General features: G+C 42.9%; 2 protein-coding genes across 3 annotated transcripts in view; one reads left to right on the top strand and one right to left on the bottom strand.

Moving 5' to 3' along the window:
- LOC308307160 (focal adhesion kinase 1-like) overlaps window positions 1–25,971 on the bottom strand; it is a 158,466-nt gene that overhangs the window by 68,055 nt on the left and 64,440 nt on the right. For both annotated transcript variants that reach the window (XM_080752326.1, XM_080752327.1), the window contains exons 15-22: window positions 24,235–24,291; window positions 17,554–17,651; window positions 16,344–16,428; window positions 16,141–16,241; window positions 15,141–15,256; window positions 8,714–8,814; window positions 7,841–7,930; window positions 7,136–7,340 (exon numbers count right to left, since the gene is read on the bottom strand). In XM_080752326.1, the coding sequence (XP_080608452.1) occupies window positions 7,136–7,340; window positions 7,841–7,930; window positions 8,714–8,814; window positions 15,141–15,256; window positions 16,141–16,241; window positions 16,344–16,428; window positions 17,554–17,651; window positions 24,235–24,291 (853 nt within the window). The remainder of the gene's footprint in view (window positions 1–7,135; window positions 7,341–7,840; window positions 7,931–8,713; window positions 8,815–15,140; window positions 15,257–16,140; window positions 16,242–16,343; window positions 16,429–17,553; window positions 17,652–24,234; window positions 24,292–25,971) is intronic.
- On the top strand, window positions 10,218–10,487 carry LOC308307310 (dynein light chain 2, cytoplasmic-like; the record flags this gene model as incomplete). The annotated part of the gene is made up of 1 exon (XM_080752501.1): window positions 10,218–10,487. The coding sequence occupies one exon, from the start codon at window positions 10,218–10,220 to the stop codon at window positions 10,485–10,487; it is 270 nt and encodes an 89-aa protein (XP_080608627.1).

Here is a 25,971-nt window from a genome sequence, read left to right as displayed (position 1 = left end):
CAAACTTTTTCATGTGAAGGACCCCCAAATTGATATGTATTTGGCCACAAACCCCCATCTCAAAACATTTAGTTCCAGGGACCCCACAGAAGCAAAATTTGAGTTGCAAACATTCGCTTAAAAATACATATTATTCAAAGATCCAACACATTTTGTCGACTTTTCAAAAATAGCAGATCTACAAGCTTGTATATCTGCTATTTTTCAATAGCTAAAGTATAAAATAGCTAAAGTATAAAATAATTAAGGCCCCTCCACCTTGGGGGGACCAAGTAACTCAGTCCCCCCCTTGTGACGCCCCTGGAAGAAGCATTAGAGGGGAGGAGAAGAGGATGTAGGAAAGGTGTGAGTCATGCTGGTTTTAAGCGAAGTCATAAAACCACAGGAGCTAAATATGCACTCACATTTTCCTCTGTGTGCATGCGTGTGTGCATATCAAATATAATGGTGGATTCTTGCAGTGCTGCCAATACTGTTAAGCATTAGTATAAGTACTAGTTAGCAACGTAAAATATACTATACACAGTACATTCAAAAGCTGCTTGGTTTTCTTTTCCTTGTTTTAGGTACATGTCATTCAGGAAATGAAAACAAGATAACAAAACACAAAAGATAACAAAAATTAAGACTCAACCTACAATTAAAATGGGGAAAAAATAACCAAAACTAAAATAAAAACTTAAGTACAAAGAAGAAATATAAATAAAAACGGAAATGAACATTGCAAAACTAACTAAAATGATATAGAATTGCACATAAAAATCATCTTTGTATAGTTTTTCCACCATATCATCTGATGTCGTGCATTCTTTCACCCTTCCCTTTTCAGCTTCCATAAATCAAGGCTTTCCTCAGTCATAACACCTGAACAACTAAAACAGACTCTAACATACTGTAATACCCAAGTAAAACAAGTAACACAGCGTAATGGCGAGTGGCGACCGTCAGGTCAGAGCTTCTAAATACGGTTTCTTTGGCCAGCGACCATGACGCTTTTGAGGCGATGCACCACGGTAACGTGATCCTCCTCTTACTAGCACAACGTAACTAAAACCACCTATGCGCTTAAAACGGCGTCAAATGAAATTGAAAAACGAAATACGAATTAAAACTAAAACTCTATAAGAGTTCTCTGACTGTTGCTCAAGCCTCAAAGCATTCATAGTAAACGGTAGCGTTAATGGCACAGCAAGAAGAGATTTCCTTCCATTTATGGAACGTAACAGGAAACATGCGGGGAGAGAAAAGGGGAGAGTTATCTCCAAGTTTCAAGTTTGTACGTTTTTTTCTTAAAGTAAAGCCCGGCTTCATAGATAGATAGATAGATAGATACCTTTATTATCCCAAGAGGGAAATTTAGAGACTGTCATCAGTGCCCACACCCTAGGTGGGGTTGGCGATAGGGCCTTTCTGTGTGGAGTTTGCATGTTCTCCCCGTGTCTCCTAGGGTTGATACCCTCACAAAAACATGCAGTAATCCTGGTCTCAATAATGCCTCCCCCTGGCCAGCCGGGGCGCTTGATGGAGGGGAAAGGAACTGGTTGGAATAACGTGTTCCTTCCACGCGCTACGTCCATCCCGGGGAAAATCCCCCCTGTCAGGTGAAAAGAAACAACTTGGACTACTCATGTATTGAAGGAAGCATGAGGTCAGTCCGTTGTCTCCCCAGGCGCGGCAGAGGGAGAGCAGAGCCCAGGATTACATAGGCAATTGGCACTGGGTGAAAAAAATGGGTTGCAAAATCGTGGGATAAAAATTATATAAAAAAAAAAAAAAAAAAAAAAAGACTGTGAAAATAGCCCATCTACAAGCACACAGATTGGCTATTTTCACTTTTTTTTTTTTTAAATGATCAATACAAAAGAACTGTTTTGGACAGATATGACTGATTGACACTTAACTAGATGGTTGGAGTGCTGAAAAAGGCTCAAGTTTCACGTCCACCACTTTGTAGCTTCACGCCTGTGACTTCCACTGAAAATGACTTTGTCAGCACTAGTGTGAACACAGCGTCACGCTGCCGTAGTTCTACCGACTACACGTCTGTTCATGTGCTGATGATGAGGTGTCGTTGACTGGAAGAGCTCCGCCACTCCCCATGTCTAATGGTGCGTTCTAATCTGGATAATTGTAAATGGTGCATTTATATACTGTATATACTTTATCCAAGGTGCTTTACATAGATTGTGCATTACATTCACCCATTCACACACACATTCACACACCGACGGCAGAGGAAACATGCAAGGCACCAACCTGCTCACCGGGAGCAACTAGGGGTTCAGAGTCTTGCTCAAGGACTCTTCGATACTAACTCTGGGGGAGCGGGATTTGAACTGGGAACCCTTTGGGAACCCTTCGTGTTCTAATGACGGTTTCTCTACCCCTAAGCCACTGCCGCCTCTGGATAGTTCGAGCGGCACGATTACATACAAAGTCAATGCAACGACGAGACGACGCACGACCGGGCGCACAAGCGTTTTTCTAACGCTGAGCAATGCGACCAAAGTGAAGTGGTTGAAGCGACTAGAAAATAAAAATCTCTTCAGGTTTGAATGTACCATAATACAGGTGGCACTGCTAAGAGTGTTATGCTTCAAATAAATGTATATTCAGGCCGGGGACACATTTTGCTGTTTGGGAGGGGCTTACAGTACATGTACAGTATGTAGCAACATTTGTTTTGTAGGCTAATTTCTGATTTAGCCCTATTCTATAGGTTAGGCCTAAATGGGTTAACAATTTTTATTGTTGCTGTAGCACAGTATTTTTGTGAACCTGACAAACTTTCACAACTGGTACCTCTATGAGCAGTGACCTGCTTGATTGTCTTGACAAAGATTGGTTGAGAGCATGCAGAGTTCAATTGAACCACTGCAGAATGTACTGGTTACATTGTATTAACACTTATGTTGCAATGATTTTTTCCGGCCAATGTCCCGCGTTGCCATGGTTACCATAGACTTCCATGTAATTGTGCAATTGTGTAAAAAGTGCACGCCCATGCCTAGATGATGCACCACGTGTGTAGATGCTGTTCACAGCTTTCAAACAAAAGAATCCGCTTGGAAATCCGTTCAGGCATTCATGATTTATCAGCCATTATGTTTTCTTCAGATGTAAACAAACATGGCTGCCATGTTTGAAAGAATGGGTTGGTATGGGGGTTAAACATGCAATTTCGCGATCGCGATCATGCCTAATACATTTCTGGAGGTCCAAAAAAAAAATTTGAAAAAAAAAAAATTGAATTTTTTTTTTTTTTTTTTCAAAAACGGCCCAAACTCGGGAAACTCGGGGTTGGCACAGCACTAGTACCAATACAAACTCGGGAAACTCGGGGTTGGCACCATATGTGTTAACATGTTCTAGTAGTAAGTATACAGATTAGTGGAACATATAATTGTATGTGTTTGTCTCATTGTTGGTGCAGCTCTCCTCCTGCCTTTGGGATTAACCTCCCAGTATTGCATCACTCCTGAGTCCTGAACTTTTATCATTCACCCCGTCTTGAAACTGAATGCACGGCTGATGGGAAAACCCAGCCCACCCACAACAACACAGCATCTTACTGTATGTTATCAGATCTCAACATGTCCCGACCAGGTTGCAGTGTCTGCAACAGCAACAGTCATTCTTAATGTTACTGGAAGGTGGAGGGGAACTGAGGTGAGTGTTTTGTCTAAAGAACTATAATAGGGCTTGGCCATGTCGTCACTGCCTCAACGTTACCGTGCCAACCAATGATGCATGGATGAAAGCAAAAAGAAAGTCTCACGACTGAAACTGTATGACCAAGTCCTGTACTGATGTGTGATTGATTTGTGAAACAGTGTAAAAGGAGCTTTAACCTTTTGCTTTCATATGAAATATCCCGACTCCATTAAGATTTTATGGAAGACGCTTCTGAACATATCGGCTAGTCTGACCACTTCAAATGATCTAATCTATAAGGAAAATAGCCCATCTACAGCCATTCTACAATCTCTCAATGTGTCGCAGATGCCTATCTACAGCCTAACTACAAGCTCTCAACGACTTTAAGAGCTTGTTCAAACGTGACAACATAAGGGTCGTAAATGGGACAAAGTTTGAGTTCCTGTTGCAATCGTTATTATCCACTTAAGCTCTATTGTATATTCCACGATGCTACGGATCTACAAGTCGTAATGGTTAATACTGATGAGGTTTATCTATAATAACCAGTGAATTGATACCATTATGTCCACTAAGTTTGAAGCCACTAGGTGGCCATATTGGTGTGACCTATAAGGCCATATTAAACGTTGTTGTACCACAGTCTCTAGTCCAGGGGTTCCCAAAATTATTTGGCACAGGGCACCTCATAAAGATTTTTTTTCATCCGAGGCACCCCTACATTATATTCATAATTTTCACTCCCAGCACCTCATATTTATAGCATATTTTAGCGATTATGTTGCTAGGAAAACTTTGAGATAATAGCCATTTTGGTTAGAACTGTCTGTAAGTAAGTTTGTACTTCAAGTTTAAAATGATACTAAATATTTTTTGTGTCAAAATAAATTCCAAATATTATCAAATTATCTCGCACCACCCCTGGATTGCTGTCGCGGCACCCCCGGGTGCTCCGTCACCCCCTGCTCTAGTCAGCAGTTTGTAACGTAGAATGGTCAATGAGAGAAACAGATGTTCGACACAGGACACCGTGTCTGGGTTTGCTGACCAGTCACGTTGAACAGCAGCTACCCAGGTCTGAATGAAAGTTGGCTATTGCTAAAGTATTATTTGTGGTATTCCCTTTATTACACATCAATGTAAAACAACGCTTCCAAACACTGTACATTTAAGTGATAAAAAGCTATATATGGCCAACAGCTTATAAACCACTATATTGAACAGGGTCCTCCTTTTTTCCCTCTACATCAAAGCTCTTCACTGGATATAGCTTAGCCACCAGCTCCAATACATCCACCTTGTAGATCTGTTGATTTAGCCAAATGTTTGCCTATTATAACAAGCCCATAAACGCCTCTCCTGCCAAGACATGAACATTATCAGTACATGTATCTCATTAACACGGGGTGTTATTCTGACCTCCACTTGACCTGTTTCTGCTTGTATATGTGACTGTCTCCCTGCATGCGTGTCTGTTTAATCAATATAACTGCCTGTTCATGTGTATTTGTCTGTCTAAATGGCTGTTCTGAAGCACTTTACAATATGCTTTACATTCACCCACACTTTAACCCACCAACGGAATAGGAAACCATGCAAGGCACCAGCCTGCTCACTGGGAGCAGTTAGGGCTTCAGACCAGCGAGTTTCAAAACGGTTTGCAAATTCTTGCCTATGACGACTTGCCCACAATAGGGATTCCAGGTTGAAAATGTGTGTTAAAACAGTTCCTCTACCTGTTGGATCTATTCTCAGATAGAAGAACACACAGCCTGTGGCTCCACTATGACATCAATAGCAGTGTTCAGCTTCTGTGAAGTGCACACTGTTTAAAGCTTTTTGCACACCTACTGTATACTGCCCACTTGTGGCGGCGCTACGGAAAGAGCAGTTTGCACAAACTCAATGTAGCATACTAGAGGTTCGCGGCGCTACCGCGCCGCTCACATCTACGCCCCCTCGCCTCGTTGTTAACGTGAAAAGCTCATATGGCTAAAAAAAACTATTGTGGCGGAACTATTGTGCCGCAGAACGTTTCCGGTCGGACATATTTGACGGCCGGACGCACTTCCGGTTAAGACCTCCGCGAATTAAAAAGACTAACGTTACGTTGCTGTAATGGGATGTACATACATGAAATGTGATCGGGACTCGTGCCTAAATCATGGAATGTACTGGAATGTGGACAGTAGTGCTATTGACTATGCAAACGTGAGTACATCATTTGTTTAGCTAACTGTTAGCCTTGTGTTGACTTTACGTCTGCACGTATGGCGCTGGTGTGACGTGAGGACGTCGGCACGTGTGCCACGTGATCAGTCCTAGCCAATTGGACTGCATCCAGAGGGTCGGTCGTATGCACCGCTCCAGCCAGTTTTCAAATGTAATAGTTAGGATAATGATGGCATGAGACTGCTGCTTAAAGTGCCACGATGCAGCAGTCAAATGTCAAATGTTACGGAACTGTATGCCAAGAGTGTAATTTTAATTTTGACTAACACTTTATTGAGTTCAGTGAAGTTTGGTTCTAAACTGTGGAACCATTGGCGTGTAAGCCTGTATAAGCATTTATGATTTTATGTGGACTATGTCCGCCTTCGCTTGTCTTTGTATTTGTATGTTATTTTTATGTTGCTATGGATCAAGTGTCCTTAATAAAGTTTGATTGATTGATTGATTGAATACATTCATACTGTAGCTACTAGGCCTGCCCATTCATTCATTCATTCATTCATAACTATACAGAGTACATAGTACACACACACAATGTATGTTAGACAGAGAGTGACACCTGCTGTTGGGAAGGTGAAAGCGTAACCAATTCACTTGTCTATACTCCTACCATATCAGACCACGTCACACTGACATCACGCAGGCAGGTTGCAATAAGAAGTGCTCATAAGATGCAGTGGCAATTAAACCTTCGGCTGGAGTTTGCCTCCTAGTGCGGATGTAGACGGCTTAGAACGTTTGGTTTGCTTCCTCAAAACTCTGCACCAAATGCCTTGCATGCAAAGTCTCAATGTTCGTGTAAAAATAATTGGTCTATCTATGGGGTAATCCAGACACTGATTAAATGCCGATTCAACAGACAAACTTGCAGATCTGCTCTTTTCGGTGCGCGGCAACAGCGTACAATCAAGTAGAAATCAGGCATACATCCATTCCGAACCCAAGCCCTAAACCTTACCTCTAAATCAGGGGTCTTCAACAGACTCCAACTCTGAGGACCCCCTAGGTTACTACAGGGGGTCCTCCAATTATTTGTGTGATAGAAGCTTTTTTTCTCCTTTACTATATTAACCACTTGAACCCTAGTGTCCATATTCTGAGACCTTTAGCCAAAAATAGCAGATCTACAAGCTCACAATGCCTCGCAGCTTGAGGCGTTGTGAGCTTGTAGACACACACACACACACACACACACACACACACACACACACACAAAAACACACGTGAGCGCGCGCGAGCAACTTACCTGAGTTGGGTTTTGAGCTCTGTGAAGCGCGGCCTCTTGCCGGGGTCATATGACCAACACTTTGTCATCAGGCTGTACAGAGTGGGCGGGCACTGCGGCGGCATGGCCAGTCGCTCGCCGTTCTCTATCCTGCCAATCACGTCGTTGTTCTTCACGCCCTGGAAGGGCTTGACGCCGTACATGAGAATCTCCCACATACACACACCTGCACAGAGACACCAAACCAGAGAGAGAGAAAAATAAAACAACGACTAAAGAACACGGCAAGAGAACCCACAAAACAACCACACAGGATGGAGTGAGGAGGACAAACAGAAGGGAATTAATGTACTTTTACACAATACAGTATATATATATATATAGCCTATATATATTTTAGATGGATCTGTACAGTAAATCTGCTATTTATTTGAAAAATCATGACAATTTGTGCAATATTTTGACCCGAATCTCTTCTAAATCCTTCTAAGGTTTTTGTAAAACTCATGTTTCTATCATCAGTGGTTCTCAAACTTTTTCACCAAGGATCCCTAGAATTATATGTATTTGGCCGCCGACCCCCATCTCAAAACATTATTTATCAGGGACCCCCTCAGAAGCAATGGGTTAAAGGGGAAGACCACCCATGAAAATGGGTGGTCTTCCCCTTTAAGTGGTCAAAGATGAGGTATGTGTGCACAGGGATGATGACACAGTTCAACTCACCAAACATCCAGACGTCACTGGCCGACGTGAAACGCCTGAAGTTGATGGACTCTGGAGCCATCCATTTAATAGGCAGTTTACCTTTAGAGGCTGTAGGAGAGGAGGAGGCAGAGGGTACAGGACACATGAATGTTTTAATCTTGTATCAGTTACACAGTGTATGAACAATGCATTACTGTTAATGATGCAACCATTTCATAGTTAATTGACCTGGTTCTATATGCTCTAACACCAATTCAGCAGAGCTGAGTTCAATAATGAGCTGTGATAAATGTAATTAAGGCGTGACACAGTAGTGTGTCATGCCTTAATTACATGCGTGCACTTGCGTGTGTGTGTGTGTGTGTGTGTGTGTGTGTGTGTGTGCGTGTGTGTCTAAGTGTGTCTAAGTGTGTGAAATGTGTGCGTGCAGGCACGTGCACACATAGACATCAAAGGGGGCTTGAGGGCCCCCGCCCTTTTACCCGTCTGTAAAAAGTGCCCTCTCCAGACCATGAATGCAGGTGGTGAAAGAAATCCAAATGCCCTCATTCCAGGCCATACCTGAAGGCTAAGGTTCAAGAGAATTGCCTTGTCCAAACTCTCCTGAACTTGTAAGCAGCATCTGATGTTGAAATAAAGAAATGTGTAGAAATCAAGCATCGAAAATAGCAGACCTCCAAGCTCACAACGCGCGTCGCAGCTTGGAGGTCCGCTATTTTTGATGTTTTCACCAAAATGCCCTTTTAGAAATGTCGGCCCCTGCCTCTCTAACATCCTCTGCACGTGTGTGTGTGTGTGTGTGTGTGTGTGTGTGTGTGTGTGTGTGTGTGTGTGTGTGTGTGTGTGTGTGTGTTGGGAGTGTTTGTGGTGAACTTCAGGTACGTTACCTACCCTTGTAGTAAGAGCTGTCTTCCATGTATCGCGACAGACCAAAGTCCCCCAGCTTCACACAGTCTAGAGTGGACACTAAGACGTTCCGCGCTGCTATGTCCCTGGAGGACAGACAAGCACAGTTCATAGAGGATTAATCACTCACCACCTTGATAACATTCAGCTGTTATCACTCAGGATACAGGTATAGGTAGGTAAACAAAACTAAACATTACCCTCACAATATCGTACGGAATAGTTGAGTGAATTTAGTTTTGAGCTGTGTACACACTTAGTTAGACCAGTGTTTCTCAAACTTTCAAATCTCAAGATGTCCCCTTAACTCTGACAGTGTACAAATGGAACCAAATGAACCCTAACAGGTTCATTTGGTTCCATTTGTACACTGTCAGAGTTACAGACTTGTATGGGTCAATTTAGACCTCCCTAAAGGAACCCACAGAGTCCTACAGTAGCATCGTAAACCGTTACCATCCTCATCCTGAAATTCTGATTCGATTTCTAGAGAGCAAATTGAATGGAGCTTTCCGGAGGAGGCTGGTTTACGAGGCTAACAGAGTCCCTGGAATCTTTGAGAACCACTGGGTTAGACTGTAATTTGTCCACCAGAGGGTGCTGCTGTCACATGACTCAACTCTGCATCCCATCCCTCTTCCAAGAAACCAAACCTTGACCCCCACACACATCAAAAATCACACTCGTGTGAACTGAGCGGTGGTGTGTGTGTGTGTGTGTGTGTGTGTGTGTGTGTGTGTGTGTGTGTGTGTGTGTGTGTGTGTGCAACAGCGCCCCTCCCTTAACATGTGTGGTCAGAAAAGGTTACTGCAGGCTACAGACAGACAGACACGGAGACACGGAGACAGACAGACAGACCCACACACACGGCCACGTATAGGAGCGTTGTGACCACCGCTCAAAAACTAATGTCTGATACCACTCCTTTCCAAAACTCTTGACCGAGTCGTTTTTAACAAGCTTTCCCTCCGTCTCCAACTCACAGGGACCACTGTGGGTCGAAATGGACCCCTACAGGTCCATTTGGTTCTGTTTGTACACTCTCAGAGTAAATGTTGTTGTTTTGTTTTGATTGTATTGTATTGATTACTCGTATTGTATTGTGTAAACATCTACTTTGGCAATGGTAAAAGTATGTTTTCTCATGCCAATAAAGCCCTTTGAATTGAAATGGGTGAGTGAGTGAGTGAGTGAGTGAGTGAGTGAGTGAGTGAGTGAGCATGCGTGTGTCTGTCTGTCTGTGTGCCAGGATTATAACCAAATATGGACCTGCCTGACGACACAGACAGTACGCCAGGCACAGACGTCATAGCACTGATGTCATAGACTGGCCTCAAAATACTCATGCCTGACATCACCAAGCTGTTGTCATAGCAGACTTACATAACAGACCGGCTTGGAACTATCAGACAGAAGCTTGCTACCGAGAAAAGAAGTCATCTCTTTAAAAAAGACAATCTACAAGGACATAACAGCAACGACCACCACCATGTCTGACAGAAAGGCGGTGATCAAGAGTGCAGACATGTCCGAGGACATGCAGCGTGACGCAGTGGAGTGTGCCGTGCAGGCCCTGGAGAAGCACAACATCGAGAGAGAGGTTGCCGGCAGCATCAAGAAGGAGTTTGACAAGAAGTACAGCCCCACCTGGCACTGCATCGTTGGGACGAGCTTCGGCAGCTTCGTTACCCACGAGACCAAGCATTTCATCTACTTCTACCTGGGCCAGGTGGCCGTTCTGCTGTTCAAGTCCGGCTGAGGGACAGGAACGTGCACACATAGACATCAAAGGGGGGCTTGAGCCCCTGCCCTTTTATCCGTCTGTAAAAAGTGCCCTCTCCAGACCATGAATGCAGTTTTTACTGTGGTGAAAGAAATGCAAATGCCCCCTTTCCATGCCATACCTGAAGGCAGCATTCAAGAGAATTGCCTTGTCCAAATTCTCCTGAACTTGAATCCAACGCCTTATGTTGAAAGAATTGCCCTCTCTGTGTAGAAATCCATGCTGTACATCTCATCTCCATTATTGACTTGATAATGCTTAGTTCAGTGTGATATCAAGCACCAAAAATAGCTTGGAGGTCTGCTATTTTTGATATTTTCACCTAAAAGTACCTTTTAGAAATTTCAGCCCCTGCACCACTAATATTCTCTGCATGTTCCTGCTAAGGGACATGCGCTCCCTTAACACGACTGGCCATTTTTTACTTGCGCATGCAGAGCGCGCAAGTACTGTAATCGGCTGGGTATGTATGTAGGTGTCCAACGTTTTTGAAGACCGTAGCTCTGAGATGGCTGGGATTCTGGGAATGTTTGTAGGTATCTGCCTACAGCCAATGAGGGACCAGCATTCCTGGTGATACTAATGGTGATGTCAGCAGAGTTTGGTATATAAGAGCGTTCTTGGTAATGTCTTCATTAACAGCCAATGAGGACTACAGTTGGACACCTCGTGGCGTGCTCTGCTTGCGCACAAGTTGGCCATGTGTGCGTCAGGCGCAAGTTGGCACCTCGACAGAGTGCAGTTCTGGTTTACTGACTGATTTTGACGAAAGGCTCTATCATTCCTGATCGAAGGGCACAGCTTTTTTCTGTGTTCCTTTCTACTTTGAGGATCTTCTTTGTTTTTGGAAAAGGAAAAAAAAAAGCCCATGGCCATATAAGAGAAATGCAACATGTTATCATTTTTGAGCGGTGTTAAGTGCTCCAATTTGTGACTTTGTGTGTATGTCCGTGGTATTACAGGAAAGGTCCATTGAACTCATGCAGAACTTCATGGTATTGCTACTATTTATATAAATAAAAATCAAATCTCGGTTCGAAGTGAAGCGGTGAATTTTTATTCAATGTGTTCTAGACCTATGAATTCTGTGTTCTAGATCTATACTTTCTATGTGCTTTAGTTCTATATTTTTATGAATTCTGAATGAATGAATGATTTTGTCTGGAGGGCCAAATTGTCATGTGAAGCTTGATCAATTCTGCATGCACGGGACAGACATTCTCACTCCTTGAGAATCTAACGGGACAGACAAAGCCACTCCTTGGAAGCGGCTTTCACCGCTTCAACAAGCAGTAATATAAATAGTAAGAATTCATTTCCCACTCACTGGGAAACTGTTTTTGAAGCTTCCAAGGAGTGGCTTTGTGTGTCCCCATGTCCATATATAGTCATTTCATTCCAGAATGAACAGGTTTTATCTGTCCGTAAATGTGTGTCCCCCATGTCCATATATGGTCATTTCAGTCCAGAATGAACAGGTTTTATCTGTCCCGTACGTCCAGAATATGTGTGTAGTGTCTGTCCCGGTCTGATGATTGGATGATTCAAAATGTCCCTAAAAATGAGGATTGGTCAAGCTTCACATGACAATCCGGCCCTCCAGATAAAATCATTCATTCATTCAGAATTCAGAATTCTGTAGCTCTAGACAATTGTATACTCAGATTCACCGCTTCACTTCGAACCGAGGTTTGATTTTTTCAAAAGATCTCAAAAAGTATAACAAATTAGAACGAGAAAAATGCAAGCACACATAACTGTGTAAAGCTGAACAAGTTGAAGTTTGAATGAAATTTGGAGTTAAAAAAATGTGGCTGGGGAAAACCAAGTGTGTGCGCTAAAGCGAGCCCACATAAATAGCACCGCTCACTTAACACTGGGTGTGATTTCTTCTAATTAGTGTGGTTGCCCAACAGGGTAACACACTGTAGTCCTGGGGAAACTCTATTCTAGATAAACAAGAACAAAATAAACTTTATTTGTGAGTAAGTCCATTGAGTCAATGGGGGAGAAGTGCTAGCTTGAGGATTGGTCAAGCTGCACATGACAATTTGGCTACTCAGACAATAAATATGAAACCAAACTTGCAATTTCCAATTGCATCTTTTCTAGTTAAAAGCATTATTGTTTGGCTGTCTAGGAACAAAAAGTAAAGAATAATGGCTACCACACAGTGCTGATGTCATGGTATTGATGTCATAGATTGGCCTCCAAGTACTTTCTTGTATATAAACTCAGCACAAAAAGAAAGGAAACTCAATGCTCAAAGCAACAAAGGTGAACACTAAAAGAACAGTACAGCAGACCTGCCTGGCCATTTTGACCATTTTTGGAGGGGCGCTACCCACACGTTTGGCTGTGTTGCTCTTTCCACGAATGCCAGATCCTTACAAACTGTACCTCGTTGTAAAGGTGACAAATCAACAATAACAATGATATAAAACACAATACAAATTGGTATTATATTATAGGGGAGATATAATGGACCAAAGTTAAGTTTCCTTTCTTTTTGTGTTGAGTCTATATCTAAATATTATAGTGAATGTCTGTCCGTCTGTCTGCATGCTGACATCACTGATACTAAACAGTGTCACCACCATTGTAACAGCCGCATGCTGAAACAATGCCCAAATTTGGAGATGAGCATGCTACATCACTGATAATAAACAGTGTCACCTCCATGGCTGTCTGTCTGCATGCATGCTGACGTCATAGTATTCACATCACAGACTGACAACAGGTATTGCACTACTGGACGTCAATGGTGACTGGCACCGGTCTGGTATCTATGAATTCCAGGAATCTCTGTCTATCTCTGTGTATGTCTGTATAAATATGGAGATGACTGACAAACTAAATTATAGCTTTTGTTTCATTCAGATACACTTCATTGTGTATTCTCATCTACGTGACATCATTACGCAATGATATTACGTTGTCGTCATCACAAGCATGTAATTGTCCTCTAAAACTGATACAGTTTAGCAACGCTGCTACGGAACAATCTTGCAAGTATTTAAGATATCCTGGCAACAACCCCTGAAAATTTGTTGTCGGGCAACATTGGTTCACAGTAATGAATGTGACCTCCTTACTTCGGTTAGGGCGACTCGGTTCTCTCCAGTGCCTCCAGTGGGAGAGCTGGGGCATCTTGAGGAGTCCCTCTGCTGTGGCATTCTGCACCCGAGCAGGCGAGCCCACCACTTCACCCCAGAAGGATAAAAGGCCAGCAAGCCAGAAAGATGCCGGGGCAGCTTCCCCTGAGGAGGAACCCGAGGAGCCGTTCGACAACAGCACATACAGGAACCTCCAGCATCACAGCTATACGCCCTTCACCTTTATAGAGCAGGAGATGGAGCTAGCCAAGTACCGCATGCCACAGCCCTCCACCGGACGGCCCTCACCCCTACACTAGAAGAGATGGCATGTGGGGGAATCGTGGCAGATAACCTTCTGTTTTATTAGAATGAATGGTGTGAATGTTGTCCCCTTGTCCCTACTCTTATGATTTTCCCTCTCTCCACCACTGTCAGGTTTTCCAGTTATTCTAATGGCATTAAGAGATGTGTGTTATGATGTTATTAAAGCACTCAACTCTCTAGAGTCAGTTAAAATAAACCTCCAAGAAAATACTTAAAACTCTAAGGACAAAATAAGATGAGTGGTAGAAGCAAACTTGAACACACCGAAATGGAAGAAACCACGGAACCTGAAGTCAGTGGACATGAGGAAGACGCATTGACTCACAGGACCACAGTCTGCAAATTGGGCTTGCCACTAAGAAATACAAACTTTCAAACAAGAGCTGTGACATGAACTAACATCATTTAAAGATGATTAAGAAGATTTAAAGATCTGAGAAAGGAGATGGTGGAAATCTCTAATTTCCATCAAAAAGATCAACACCGAGTTACATACAGGTACACAGAAGGTGATTTGGAAAACAGACACTGCTGATACTAATGGTGTAGGCAGAGCAGACATGCCAGACCGACCTCGAAGCAAGATCCCGGAGTAACACATTCCAAGTTTTCAGTTTACCGGAGGGTACGGGATGGAGCTCCGTTCTAAAATGGTATGGAGGAGCTCTTAAACACAAAACTTTAGTTACCTGGAGGAACCCAGCTCCAAACTTTCACATCTCCCCCCTTCTCCACTCCCAGTTACCGCCCGCACAGTCAGAGTGCAGAAAACACTGATGTTGGCCTACAAAGCAACCAAAGGTATGACTCCCCCATATCTCCAAGCCTGATCCCTCCCGCTCACTCAGATCAGTAATACAGGGAAGCTGTCTGAAGTTCCTTCCCTAAAACATCCTGGACAACACTCCACACGTCCCAGACTCTTCTTCCTTCTGGCTCCCACACTGTGGAACAAACTCCCCGTTGCAGTTAGAACTGCAGACTCACTCTCAATTTTCCGCCGTAATGCAGACTCCACCTTAATCCGTAGCACTTACTTTGCAACGAGCCCAATAGAACCCTCACTCAAAAGCCGAACCCGTTCAATTTCAGTAAACTGTTTCAATTTGAAGTGGTGAGGACATCAGGACAACAAAACTAAAGACCCATTTTCCTCCAGGAAGCCATGGTTTGCATGTTGGAGCAGCGGGCTAGGTAGGTTACCTACCTGTGTACGAATCGTTTGCTCTCCAGGTAGGCCAGTGCTGTGCTCAGCTGGTAGGAGTACAGGATGAGAGAGGACAGCTCCAGGCTGTACTTCCTCACCTGCAGGAACGAACGCAGCTGTGGACAGGAGAGACATCAATTGATTATCGGAACAGAGCTTTAATTTTACCAAAAAAAAAGCTAAAACATATCGCACCAGTTCGCCTAAAAATGACTAATTTCCTATCAGTTGCACATCCCATCGAGACTTGAATTCATGGAGATTTATTTGGTTTTTGTCGTTGCATTACTGAGCCAATAATTTGAGGCGAATAATAAAGACCCTCATGTATCTGCTAAGGTAAGAGACACAAAGGGTGTCTCCATAGGGAACCACTGCTGGTCATCAAATTATTTGCTCAGGAATGAGACAAAAACGAAGAAAATATCCATGAATTCATGTCTTCAATTGATAGGAAAGAAGTCTTGGGGGTGAACTATCCCTTTAATTAACTCATTTGCTGCCATTTAACAACACCTTCGTACTCTCATATGCCCCTGTCTCCATAGACTTCCATGTAATTCATAGTGCACGGATCATGCACACCCATGCCTAGATAATGCACCACGTGTGTCCACATTGCTCACAGCTTTCAAACAAAAAAATCCGAATGGAAATCCGTTCAGGCATTCATGAGATAGCAGCCATTATGTTTTCCTAAAAATGTAAACAAAGATGGCTGCCATGTTTGAAAGATGGGGTTGCTATGGGGGTTAAACATGCAATTTCGCGATTGCTATCATGCCTACTACATTTTTTGGGGGGTTGTTGAAAAAACTGGAAATTCTCGGGTTCCTCGGGCATGGCAGGGCCGTACAGCGGGATTTTCTCGGGCTCCTCGGCCATAGCAGCAAATGAGTTAAGGTAATGAATAGGCTACTGAAAATAAGCGTTAGTTGCAGCCCTGGTGGAGACAGACAGACAGACAGGCAGGCAGACAGACAGACAGGGTAAAAACTACCTCTCCCAGAGTGCACAGCTCCATGATGATCCATACAGGGTTCTCTGTGATGACGCCCATCAGCTTCACAATGTGAGGGTGGTCGAACTGACGCATGGTCACTGAAAAAGGCAAAGAAGTTGGGGTAAGAAGGGGTAAGTAAGGCATGGACGAGAATAGGGCCCCTGATTTCTAGAAGTGAGCCAGGTCACACAGTCACTTACAGGCTTCCTGGAGGAACTTCTCCCTGACGCTGTCTGAGGTAGAGTTCTTGCAGGTCTTGACGGCCACAGACAGAGCTGGATTCTCCTGAACAAACAACACTTACAGTTACACCTCCACTCACTGTCCGGAACCAGCTGGACTCAAACCCGGGTCTCTAAATATCCACCACTCTTCCAACAGTGATTTTAGGCTTCTGTTCTTCAGACAGGGCTACTCTACTACACTTACTACAGTATATGCTTACAATAAACATCAAAATGTTCTTTGGGATAACATTTCTTTCACAGTGACACATAAACCTCATCAAGAACAATAAATTAAGTAACTTGCAGGCGTAATATTAACGTTCTCTGGACGTGGATGTGCCTCAAACATCATCAAATTAATTGCACAAAAGATTTAACTATTGAAAAATAGCAGATATACAAGCTCACAGCGCGGCACCGAGTGCCGCGCTGTGAGCTTGTAGATCTGCTATTTTTGAAAAATCTTGATTTTTTTGGCAAGTCTTTGAATATATCTACTTAAAAGTGAACATTTGTAACTCAAATATTTACTTATGGGTGGTCCCTGGAACAACATATTTTGAGATGGGGGTCCGTGGCCAAATACCTGTAATTTTGGGGGTCCTTGACATGTAAAGGTTTGAGAACAGCATGATTTAGGGGAAGGATTTAGAAGTTGGGTCAAAGATCGTGTCAAAGATATTCAAAGACTTGCACTCATTTTCACGATTTTTCAAAAATAGCAGATCTACAAGCTCGCCACTTGGTGCCGCGCTGTGAGCTTGTATATCTGCTATTTTTCAAAAGTTAAAGCATAAAATAATGGTTAAAGTGGTTAAAATCTATAGCGACTCGGGCGCGTTCCAGGTATTTGAGAGTTAATACAACAAACAATACCTACTGAGCCCCAGCGGGCCCATTACGAAGAGAAACATTTTGAAGGCTTTTTAGTACCAGTATCAAAATGAAAATACTGATGGGAAATATTTTTATGGAGGATAAAACCCATTTACGGACATGGAACTTTACGCAGGAACTCTACCTGTGTGCCAACCGCTTATTTCCCCCAAATAATTCAGTCATATCAGCAATGCAACAGTTAGTAAAATCACAATGTCACCTCTCTTTCTGTGTGTGTGTGTGTGTGTGTGTGTGTGTGTGTGTGTGTGTGTGTGTGTGAGAGAGTGTGTGAAAGAGAGCATACCGGGCTAATGTAGACTCCCTGGTGGACATCTCCAAATTGTCCTTCTCCGATGCAGCGGCCCAACTCAATGCGATCTCTCTGGATCTCATAGTCCCGTGCTGAACACACACACACGCACACGCACACACACACACGCACACGCACACACACACACACACACACACACACACACACACACACACACACACAGTCACACACGGACACAGTCACACACGGACACGTAGTCAAACAGAAAACAAAGAGTATGCCTTTAAGTCCAACACATCCATAATGTTCGTAGTCATAGTGATCATGGCCTGTATTAACTAAGCTTGTCAGAGTGTTGAGCAGATCTAGAATCGTGCAGGCATGATTCATTAAATTCATATAAATCTGACACTTTGTGTAGCCGACACACTCCTCCGAAAGAGACAGTTACCATACCTCCTCCGTACGGCCCTGTGTGGAGCCATTAGAACATGTGAAACACATTGATGAATAAAACCACACAGCTCTGTGTACGCCACTGAGGGAGTCTACGCATCTTATAGAGAGTACTCTGACTAGCTTGGTTAAAACTGGCAGTATAGTGTTTAATGTCAGCAGCATGCAATGACAACAGCCTCTGCAAAACACAGCCGGGTTCATGCCATGGAAACATGGAAACACAATGGGCCGGAACACTGAATGTGGATGTGGGGAATACAAAAGTCAAAATCCAAAACAGTATGGACAAAAGTTGGGATCATTGCAGTGCATCTTAACCACTTAAACCCTCTATCTATACATCAGGGTTCCCCAAATAGTTTTCCCCAAGATCCGAATTATGTCTAGGACACCAAGCAGAGGGCCACAACATTGCAGGGGGCGACGGTGGCGTTTCCGCTACTCCAGCAACAGTTCAGATATCGTCACTGTCGGGCAGAAACCTCGTATCTCCAAGTTTCAAATGTGTAAGTTTTTTGGCAAAGTAAAGCCCTGCTTCATCATACAAGATCGTCGCACAAAACTAGTGAAAACAGCAGATCTACAAGCACACAACGCCTCGCGATGCGAGGCGCTGTGTGCTTGTAGATGCGCTTGTAGATCGGCTGTTTTTTTGCCGCAAATGGCCCACGGGCCTCCTATTGGGGAACCCTGCTATACATGGTAAAGCAATACTTTACCATGGGGTCGGGTCTGCGCTGGGTCTGCTCATTTTCCCTCTACCCCAAATCCTTTTGCAGGAAAATGGCCAATCTACAACCTCAGAGCTTGTCGATAGGCTATTTTCAGCAACGGTTACCCCCCATGAATAGGGATGCTAGGGTTCAAGTGGTTAACTCATCTGACAGCTATATGGACTGACATGGGTCCAGGGGTTGTGCAGGACTAGTATCATTGTGCCCCTTTGGTTCAGAACAAATCCTGTTTCATGTATTCTTGTTTCTCTGAGGAAACCTAAATTATTTATTTCTGTTTCTAGTTTATAGCACCTCATTTACAATCATCTATGTTATTGTTACAACCATTCTGTCCAAGAAGACAATAAATTACAGCTTCAGAATTTATTTTTGTACATTATTTCTTTGTAATATATAACCAATTACTTGAATTTCCCTTTACTTTGATTGTCAAATTCCATTTAAGAAACATGTGAGGCTATTGATAAATTGGGTTAAGCCATGGTATGCTACACTTTCCTTGCTAGCTAAAAAGTAGCTGACTTGGGTTTGTCCATACCGGAAAATTAAGGCTTCAATATGCTTGACAAACCTCATGAATAGGTTTCTGAGACAACGTGGATGGATAGTAGCTACTATTGCCTTTAGCAGAGAGGAGGTTGCTAACTGAGACTACATGAATTATGGATAACATCATAGGCTGTAAGACTTAACTAATGACATGCTAAGTACCCATCAGCTCTGTCTCAAAGTACAGCTATGTGTGATATGCCCTTCAAACAGGGCACATCACTGCACAAAGACATGATAGTTATGCTGAGGAACTGAGAAACAACCCTCTTTCTCACGGGCATACAACTTTGTTGTATGATGGCACCGTTCAATGAATATTCTCTCATTTGAATGAAGTATACAGTACATAGGGCTAAATGTTTTATATCTAATGTATTGCTCAATGACTCCGACTCGCTATGGGAGAGCCCCCTCTGGCCTGAACACAGAACCTTATATACTCTGGCTCTAGATCAACACAGCACACCAGCTCTATTTAGAACCTGTTTAGACATCTGCGGGGGCTTGTGTTCTTTACCACATAACCACCGGAATGTCCTAAATCATTTAGAAAATAACAGATCGACTAGCTTGTTTAGAGCTGCTATAAAAACACATTTTATTTTTTACATTTTCACCTATGCCCAAAAGTGGGACACCAGGGTTAAAGTGTTAATCTTTTATTGTAACTTTATTAATATGTCCTATTCCCCGACACAGTAATGGCTTATGGAGATCAGGTTTTATTTTATATGATCTTGATTTAAAAAAAGTTACAATACTTTTATTTAACCCTCCCTTCCAATGGCAGCTGCAGCTTGAGAGGCTGTCTGATAATTTTAAGGTCAGCGGTTCGCCTCCTGATCCCAGTCTAAAGCCATGTTTCCATAAGCTTATTTGAAATGATCATAAATTCACATTAAGACAAAGCGAATTTAGCCTGTTTCCATTTGCAGGTGTCATTCGAATTAGTGACGGTCGCATGAGTTGATCGGGCCGATTCTTTCAGACCGAAACGAGACGTGAGCACTGCTCAAGTGCCCCTGAGCAAGACAGTTAACCCTTAACGGCAACAACAATCTGAGCAGCCAACAGCTGAAACTATGGGAAGTTTGTCTCTACAGGAAATATAGTGAGTGTGATTTGTAGAGTATGGTGATACATGAAAACATATATAAAGCGGCGTGTTTCTTCCTCTAAAACGGTATTTTAAAAACCTGCAGTGTCAGAAATAACAGTTCATCTTTCTCTTTAACTGTGAGAAATGAAAAACAAAGTCTGACTGATAATTTGTTCTGAACTGTCAACGAACCACACAATTCCTTAACATTACAGAGAGACAGAGAGAGAGGGAGAGAGAGGAAAAACAACTACAGGACAGAGGAAAGGAAAGGAAAGAGGTTAACCTTTACAGTGGCAAGCAAACGTAAAGTAATAACGAAATCACAACGACCACGAAACCAATGTGTCATCACAATCAAATCAGAATGAAAGGTTGAAGTCCCAGATGTTACCTTGGTCTAGTCCATAGTATTCTGTTAGAGTGGGTTAGAGTTAGTCAGGTTAAAACCATGCTACCGTCAGGGTTCCCACACATTTTTTATCAATTAATTCCCCAAACTTTTCCAGAATATTTAACCCAATTTCCAGGACAATATAACAATAATTCAGCTCAATAATCGGTCGCTTACTCCTATGCGCAATGCCCAAAGACAGGTAGTGTATGCCAGTGGTTCTCAACCTTTTCAGGCCGTGACCCCCGAAATAATCATAATTTTAACTGAGTAAGAAGAAGAAGAAGAATTTACCTATGTCATCCGACAAGGGAAATTCAGTTTTCAGCTTAACCCAGCTGACCCCCAGTGCTTCGCACAAGGCGTGCAGGGGGAGGGGAGCAGTGATAGCTGGAGCGGGGAATCGTACCTGCGACCTGCGACCTCTGGGACCTCCGGAGTCCTAGGTATGGACACTAACCACTCAGCTATCACTGCACTGGGGACCCCTCACCCTGACGAGCACTAAGAGTTGAGGAATTTTGTATAACACGGTTCTATTGTGAAAATAGCAGATCTACATGCTCACAACGCCTCGCGTAGATCGGCTATTTTCACAATTTCTGCCTCTAATATTTGACAATTTAACAAAATCAATAACCAAAGACAATGCATAGCTATTTTTTCCAGGACCTTCCAGGACCCTTGATGAATTCCCAAACGTTTCCAGTACTGGAAAAATATTTTTTCTAATTTCAAAATATTTCCAGAAATGTCATGACCGTAGGAACCCTGTACCGTAGATATATAGATCATAGCTGGAACTCCGAGCAGGGGGTCTTTACAGTGTGATTATGACACTGAGATCTTTACAGTGTGATTATGACACTGAGATCTTTACAGTGTGATTATGACACTGAGATCTTTACAGTGTGATTATGACACTGAGATCTTTACAGTGTGATTATGACACTGAGATCTTTACAGTGTGATTATGACACTGAGATCTTTACAGTGTGATTATGACACTGAGATCTTTACAGTGTGATTATGACACTGAGATCTTTACAGTGTGATTATGACATCGACTACCAAGATATTTACTGTAGTGATGCATTGTGTCATGTGATGTGATCGCACGCACGCACAACAACACACACATTATTTAGATTATTTGTATATGATTGTATATGTAATGTGATGTGATGTGATATGACGAGGATGTAGCCTACTGTAGCATGACCAAATAATCTATTATAAATATATGTACATGTATATATTTTATTATGGTTAATTTTGAAACAATTATTCCACAAAAATTGCAATTTCTTTCAAAAATAGCACATCTACAAGCTACTGTGCGGCGATGTGTCAATGTGAGCTTGTAGATCGGCTATTTTCACTATTCGTCTGCACGAATACATCCATCCCCGGGGAAGACGTCTCCATGACCTGTCCCATGCTGTGAAAACATTAGCATGCTGCTCATGCTAATCTTCTCATCAAATCGCTTGGTTTGAAGTCATAAAGTCATGATTTGCAGCATCGCTATGGCAACCATGACTAGCAGATGGTGCTTTACAAGTGGCTTCTAGGGGCTGAGCCGTCTAGAAGAGGGTCAAGTCTGTGTGCGCGCTCGCTGTGTTTCTGTGGGGCCAATAGGGACTCTAAGCTCCGACGGCTACGGCAGACGGCTACGGCAACCGGAAATTCAGCGTTCGATAGATAAACCTGCTTGCCATCGCAGCCGTCCCTACAACGACAGAAGCTCCCTTTCCACGTAGCGTCTATAACATCTGCTGCATAGACGCGTCGCCATGGGAAACAAAGAGTTCGGTAAAAGGGGTGGGACCCCGTCACCAATGGCTGTTTGCTTAACGAATTTGACGGCTACAGCGATTGCGTCATAGCAGCCGTACTCCGCCTGGCGTTGCTGTCCTGAAAACCGTCGGAGCTTAAAGTCCCTGATGACCACTGGACTGAGCAGCACCAAATGTCTTGTGCACACGCACAGTTCTGCATTCTTTTTCACATCATGCTTTAGATTTGGTGAAATATTGAACTTATATTTTTATAATGGAAGTGAATCGTGTCATACAGTACGTCATAGATATGTCATTAAATGTCCTGGGATCCACATGAGATCCTTGCCTTAATTTGACATCACCTCTGACATTTGGAGATTTGCACTCAAAATGCAATTATTTGTCGAGATTTGGTCTATGATGCATTTGTGTCCCAGCGCGGCTGACGGCTAGTCATTGAATTTTTTCTCATTTTCATTTGAAAGCTGGGAATCATAGCTACAAAATGATATATTGGTTGTGGAGATTGACCCAACAGTTTTGAAGATATGGCTTATAGAATGATGCCATGCTGAAATACTACTTTTGAGATATTCAAGTTCTAAATTTGGGAGGACCAACAACGCCTCGCGTTGCGAGGCGTTGTGACCATGTAGATCGGCTATTTTCACAATGTCCAGTCCTGTCGAATATTCGAATACTTTGAGGTCGAATAATTCAAATACTAAAAATCACTATTCGTGAATGCCCTAATTTGTACGTGATCCGAGACAGCATTTGTGTCAATTTAGTTGTTGCTATATATATATATATATATATATATATATATACAAAGAAATTCTGATTTTTTTGTTTAAATTGGTAAATAGAATCCACTGCTCCTTGACTAACAAAGGTCTCCCTTTCTTTTAGGACGGGTAAATGCTGGGGGACAAATTCCATGTATGGGCAAAATATACTTGGAAAATACCCCAACGACAACTAAAATCCAGGCCAACTACCGGTCGGCACTGGAAAACATTTCTAAGCTAATTATAGTACACTGAACATACTGTACACCTGACATATCTGTACATACAGTCTGAGGTTATAACTGATGATGGATACGAGTGTCTAGTTGGTTTCTTTGGACATTTACAGTTATTCTGTTCATGTCACTTCAAACTGGAAGGTGTTTTCCCAGAGAATCACAGACAGGAATCTAGTCAGTTGAGTCTAATAATAACAGACACCAGGCTCTAATAATACATAGCGTATGGATTTATTCCACTGACTGGACTTCAGTTCTTTGAAGTTCTATCTTTATGATATCTTAAAACAGCCAAAAGTCTTGTTTCCATTGTGGTCCACTACTAAAAACACTCAATCTCAGTTCAGATTTACGACGAGGTCAAACCGTTTTAAGCATAGATCTACAATTTGAGTTGATGGATTGTTAGATATTTTCGCAGTGCGACACTGTCGTACGAGGGAGCATAAATTAAGATTTTGACCTTAAAGGTTGATGAAAGTTGTAGTTTTAGTTGATACTAAGCGATGATACAGTATGTCTACTGTATATACGGTAAAATTAAATATAAACACACAAATTGTCTTTCTACAGTACATATCACTACACGCTGTGTGTGTGTGTGTGTGTGTGTGTGTGTGTGTGTGTGTGTGTGTGTGTGTGTGTGTGTGTGTACTCACTAGAAGGCATAGTGTACGTATCCTCTTCATCTATAATCTCAGCGTAATCGTCTGTTTCTGCAAACACACAAATATGAACACAAACATTAACACAAAGATTGATACAAACATTGACATGAAGGTTCTAATCTGAGTCTAACCTAGGTAAGATCCATTAAAACATTAGGACCCAATGGTGAGAATGGGAGTTGGTAAAATAACGTAGCACTACAACTTACTACAAATTAGATTAAAACGAAATATGTTATATTCACTTGGTTTCTCTTCTACACATTATGCAACTTCTCAGCCCTCACTAACAATACACATCACACATCCCGCTGTGTTAGAATTGCATTAGACATGACAAAGATTATAGAGAGAGACTGATAGAGAGAGAACGATAGAGAGAGACAGGCAGACAGACAGACAGAGACAAAGATGGAGATATAGAGACAGACATAGAGAAAGGGAGATAGAGACAGAGGACAAAATGACAATGACAAATGACAGAGAGCAAACCAGATGAGGAGACGGACAGAGACAAAGAAGGACAACGGTAAACGAAAGGCACCACACAGCGAGGACACACTCGTACCTTTCCAAAAGACACCACACCATGTCCACCATGACCAAAACCACACAAATAACAACCATGTGACACACAACAGTATACGAGAGAGAGAGAGAGAGAGAGAGAGAGAGAGAGAGGAAAGGGGAGGGATGGAGGGAGGGATGGAAAGGGTTTTTCCACAGAAACAAGTCGAGGAAAAACAGGTTGAGTCATGGGTAAGACCAACAGACAGATGGAAGGACAGAAACAAGAGAAAGAGAGAGAGAGGAACTCCGAAAGGAAGTGAGACATGATATGACCCCCCACACACACACACACACACACACACACACACACACACACACACACACACACACACACACACACACACACACACACACACACACACACACACACACACACACACACAGTACAGCAGATTGAGAGAAAGAACATAGTTTACCATCTCCACTATGATGACCTGCTGACATCACATGCAGAGACGGGCAGGCAGGCAGACAGACAGACAGACAGACAGACACAGACAGACAGTCAGACAGACAGACAGACAGACAGACAGACAGACAGACAGACAGACAAAGATGAAGAAGAGAGAAGGAGAGAAATAGGAGTTAGTGTGTTAGACAGACACACACACACACACACACACACACACACACACACACACACACACACACACACACACACACACACACACACACACACACACACACACACACACACACACACACACACACACACAGGACCAGTAGACGCAGAGAGACACAGATACAGTACTAGTGTAGTTGTGACGGTGAGACAGTGTGAATGAGACAGAGGCAAACATCACTAGTAGAGAGAGACTGGCAGTGTGAACGAGCCGGCGTTTAGGCGACGCCGGCCGCTTCCACGAGATATCCGCTAAACGACATGTCAGATATGCCTTAGTTCCTCCTCCTTGCGTTTCCATCTAAACGGGCGAGTTACAGGGAAACCGCAAAATGTGAGTTGTAATGACTGACGCTGACGAAAAAAAATTTCAACGCAACCTCTACGTTTTCTCTACAGACCCGTTGTGGTCTAAACATGGCCTGAGACAGAGACATACGGTGACAGACAGAGACACTCCACTGGGACATCTGCCTGAATAAGAGACTCTTCACTGGGCACACAGACAGATCACGGCTTTATGGGAAACAGCTGGC

The sequence above is a fragment of the Nannobrachium achirus genome, assembly GCF_963921795.1.
Source record: "Nannobrachium achirus genome assembly, chromosome: 2".
Lineage (NCBI taxonomy): Eukaryota > Metazoa > Chordata > Actinopteri > Myctophiformes > Myctophidae > Nannobrachium > Nannobrachium achirus.
Note: the sequence above shows the minus strand (reverse complement) of the source record. Positions and strands in the feature narration are given on the sequence as shown.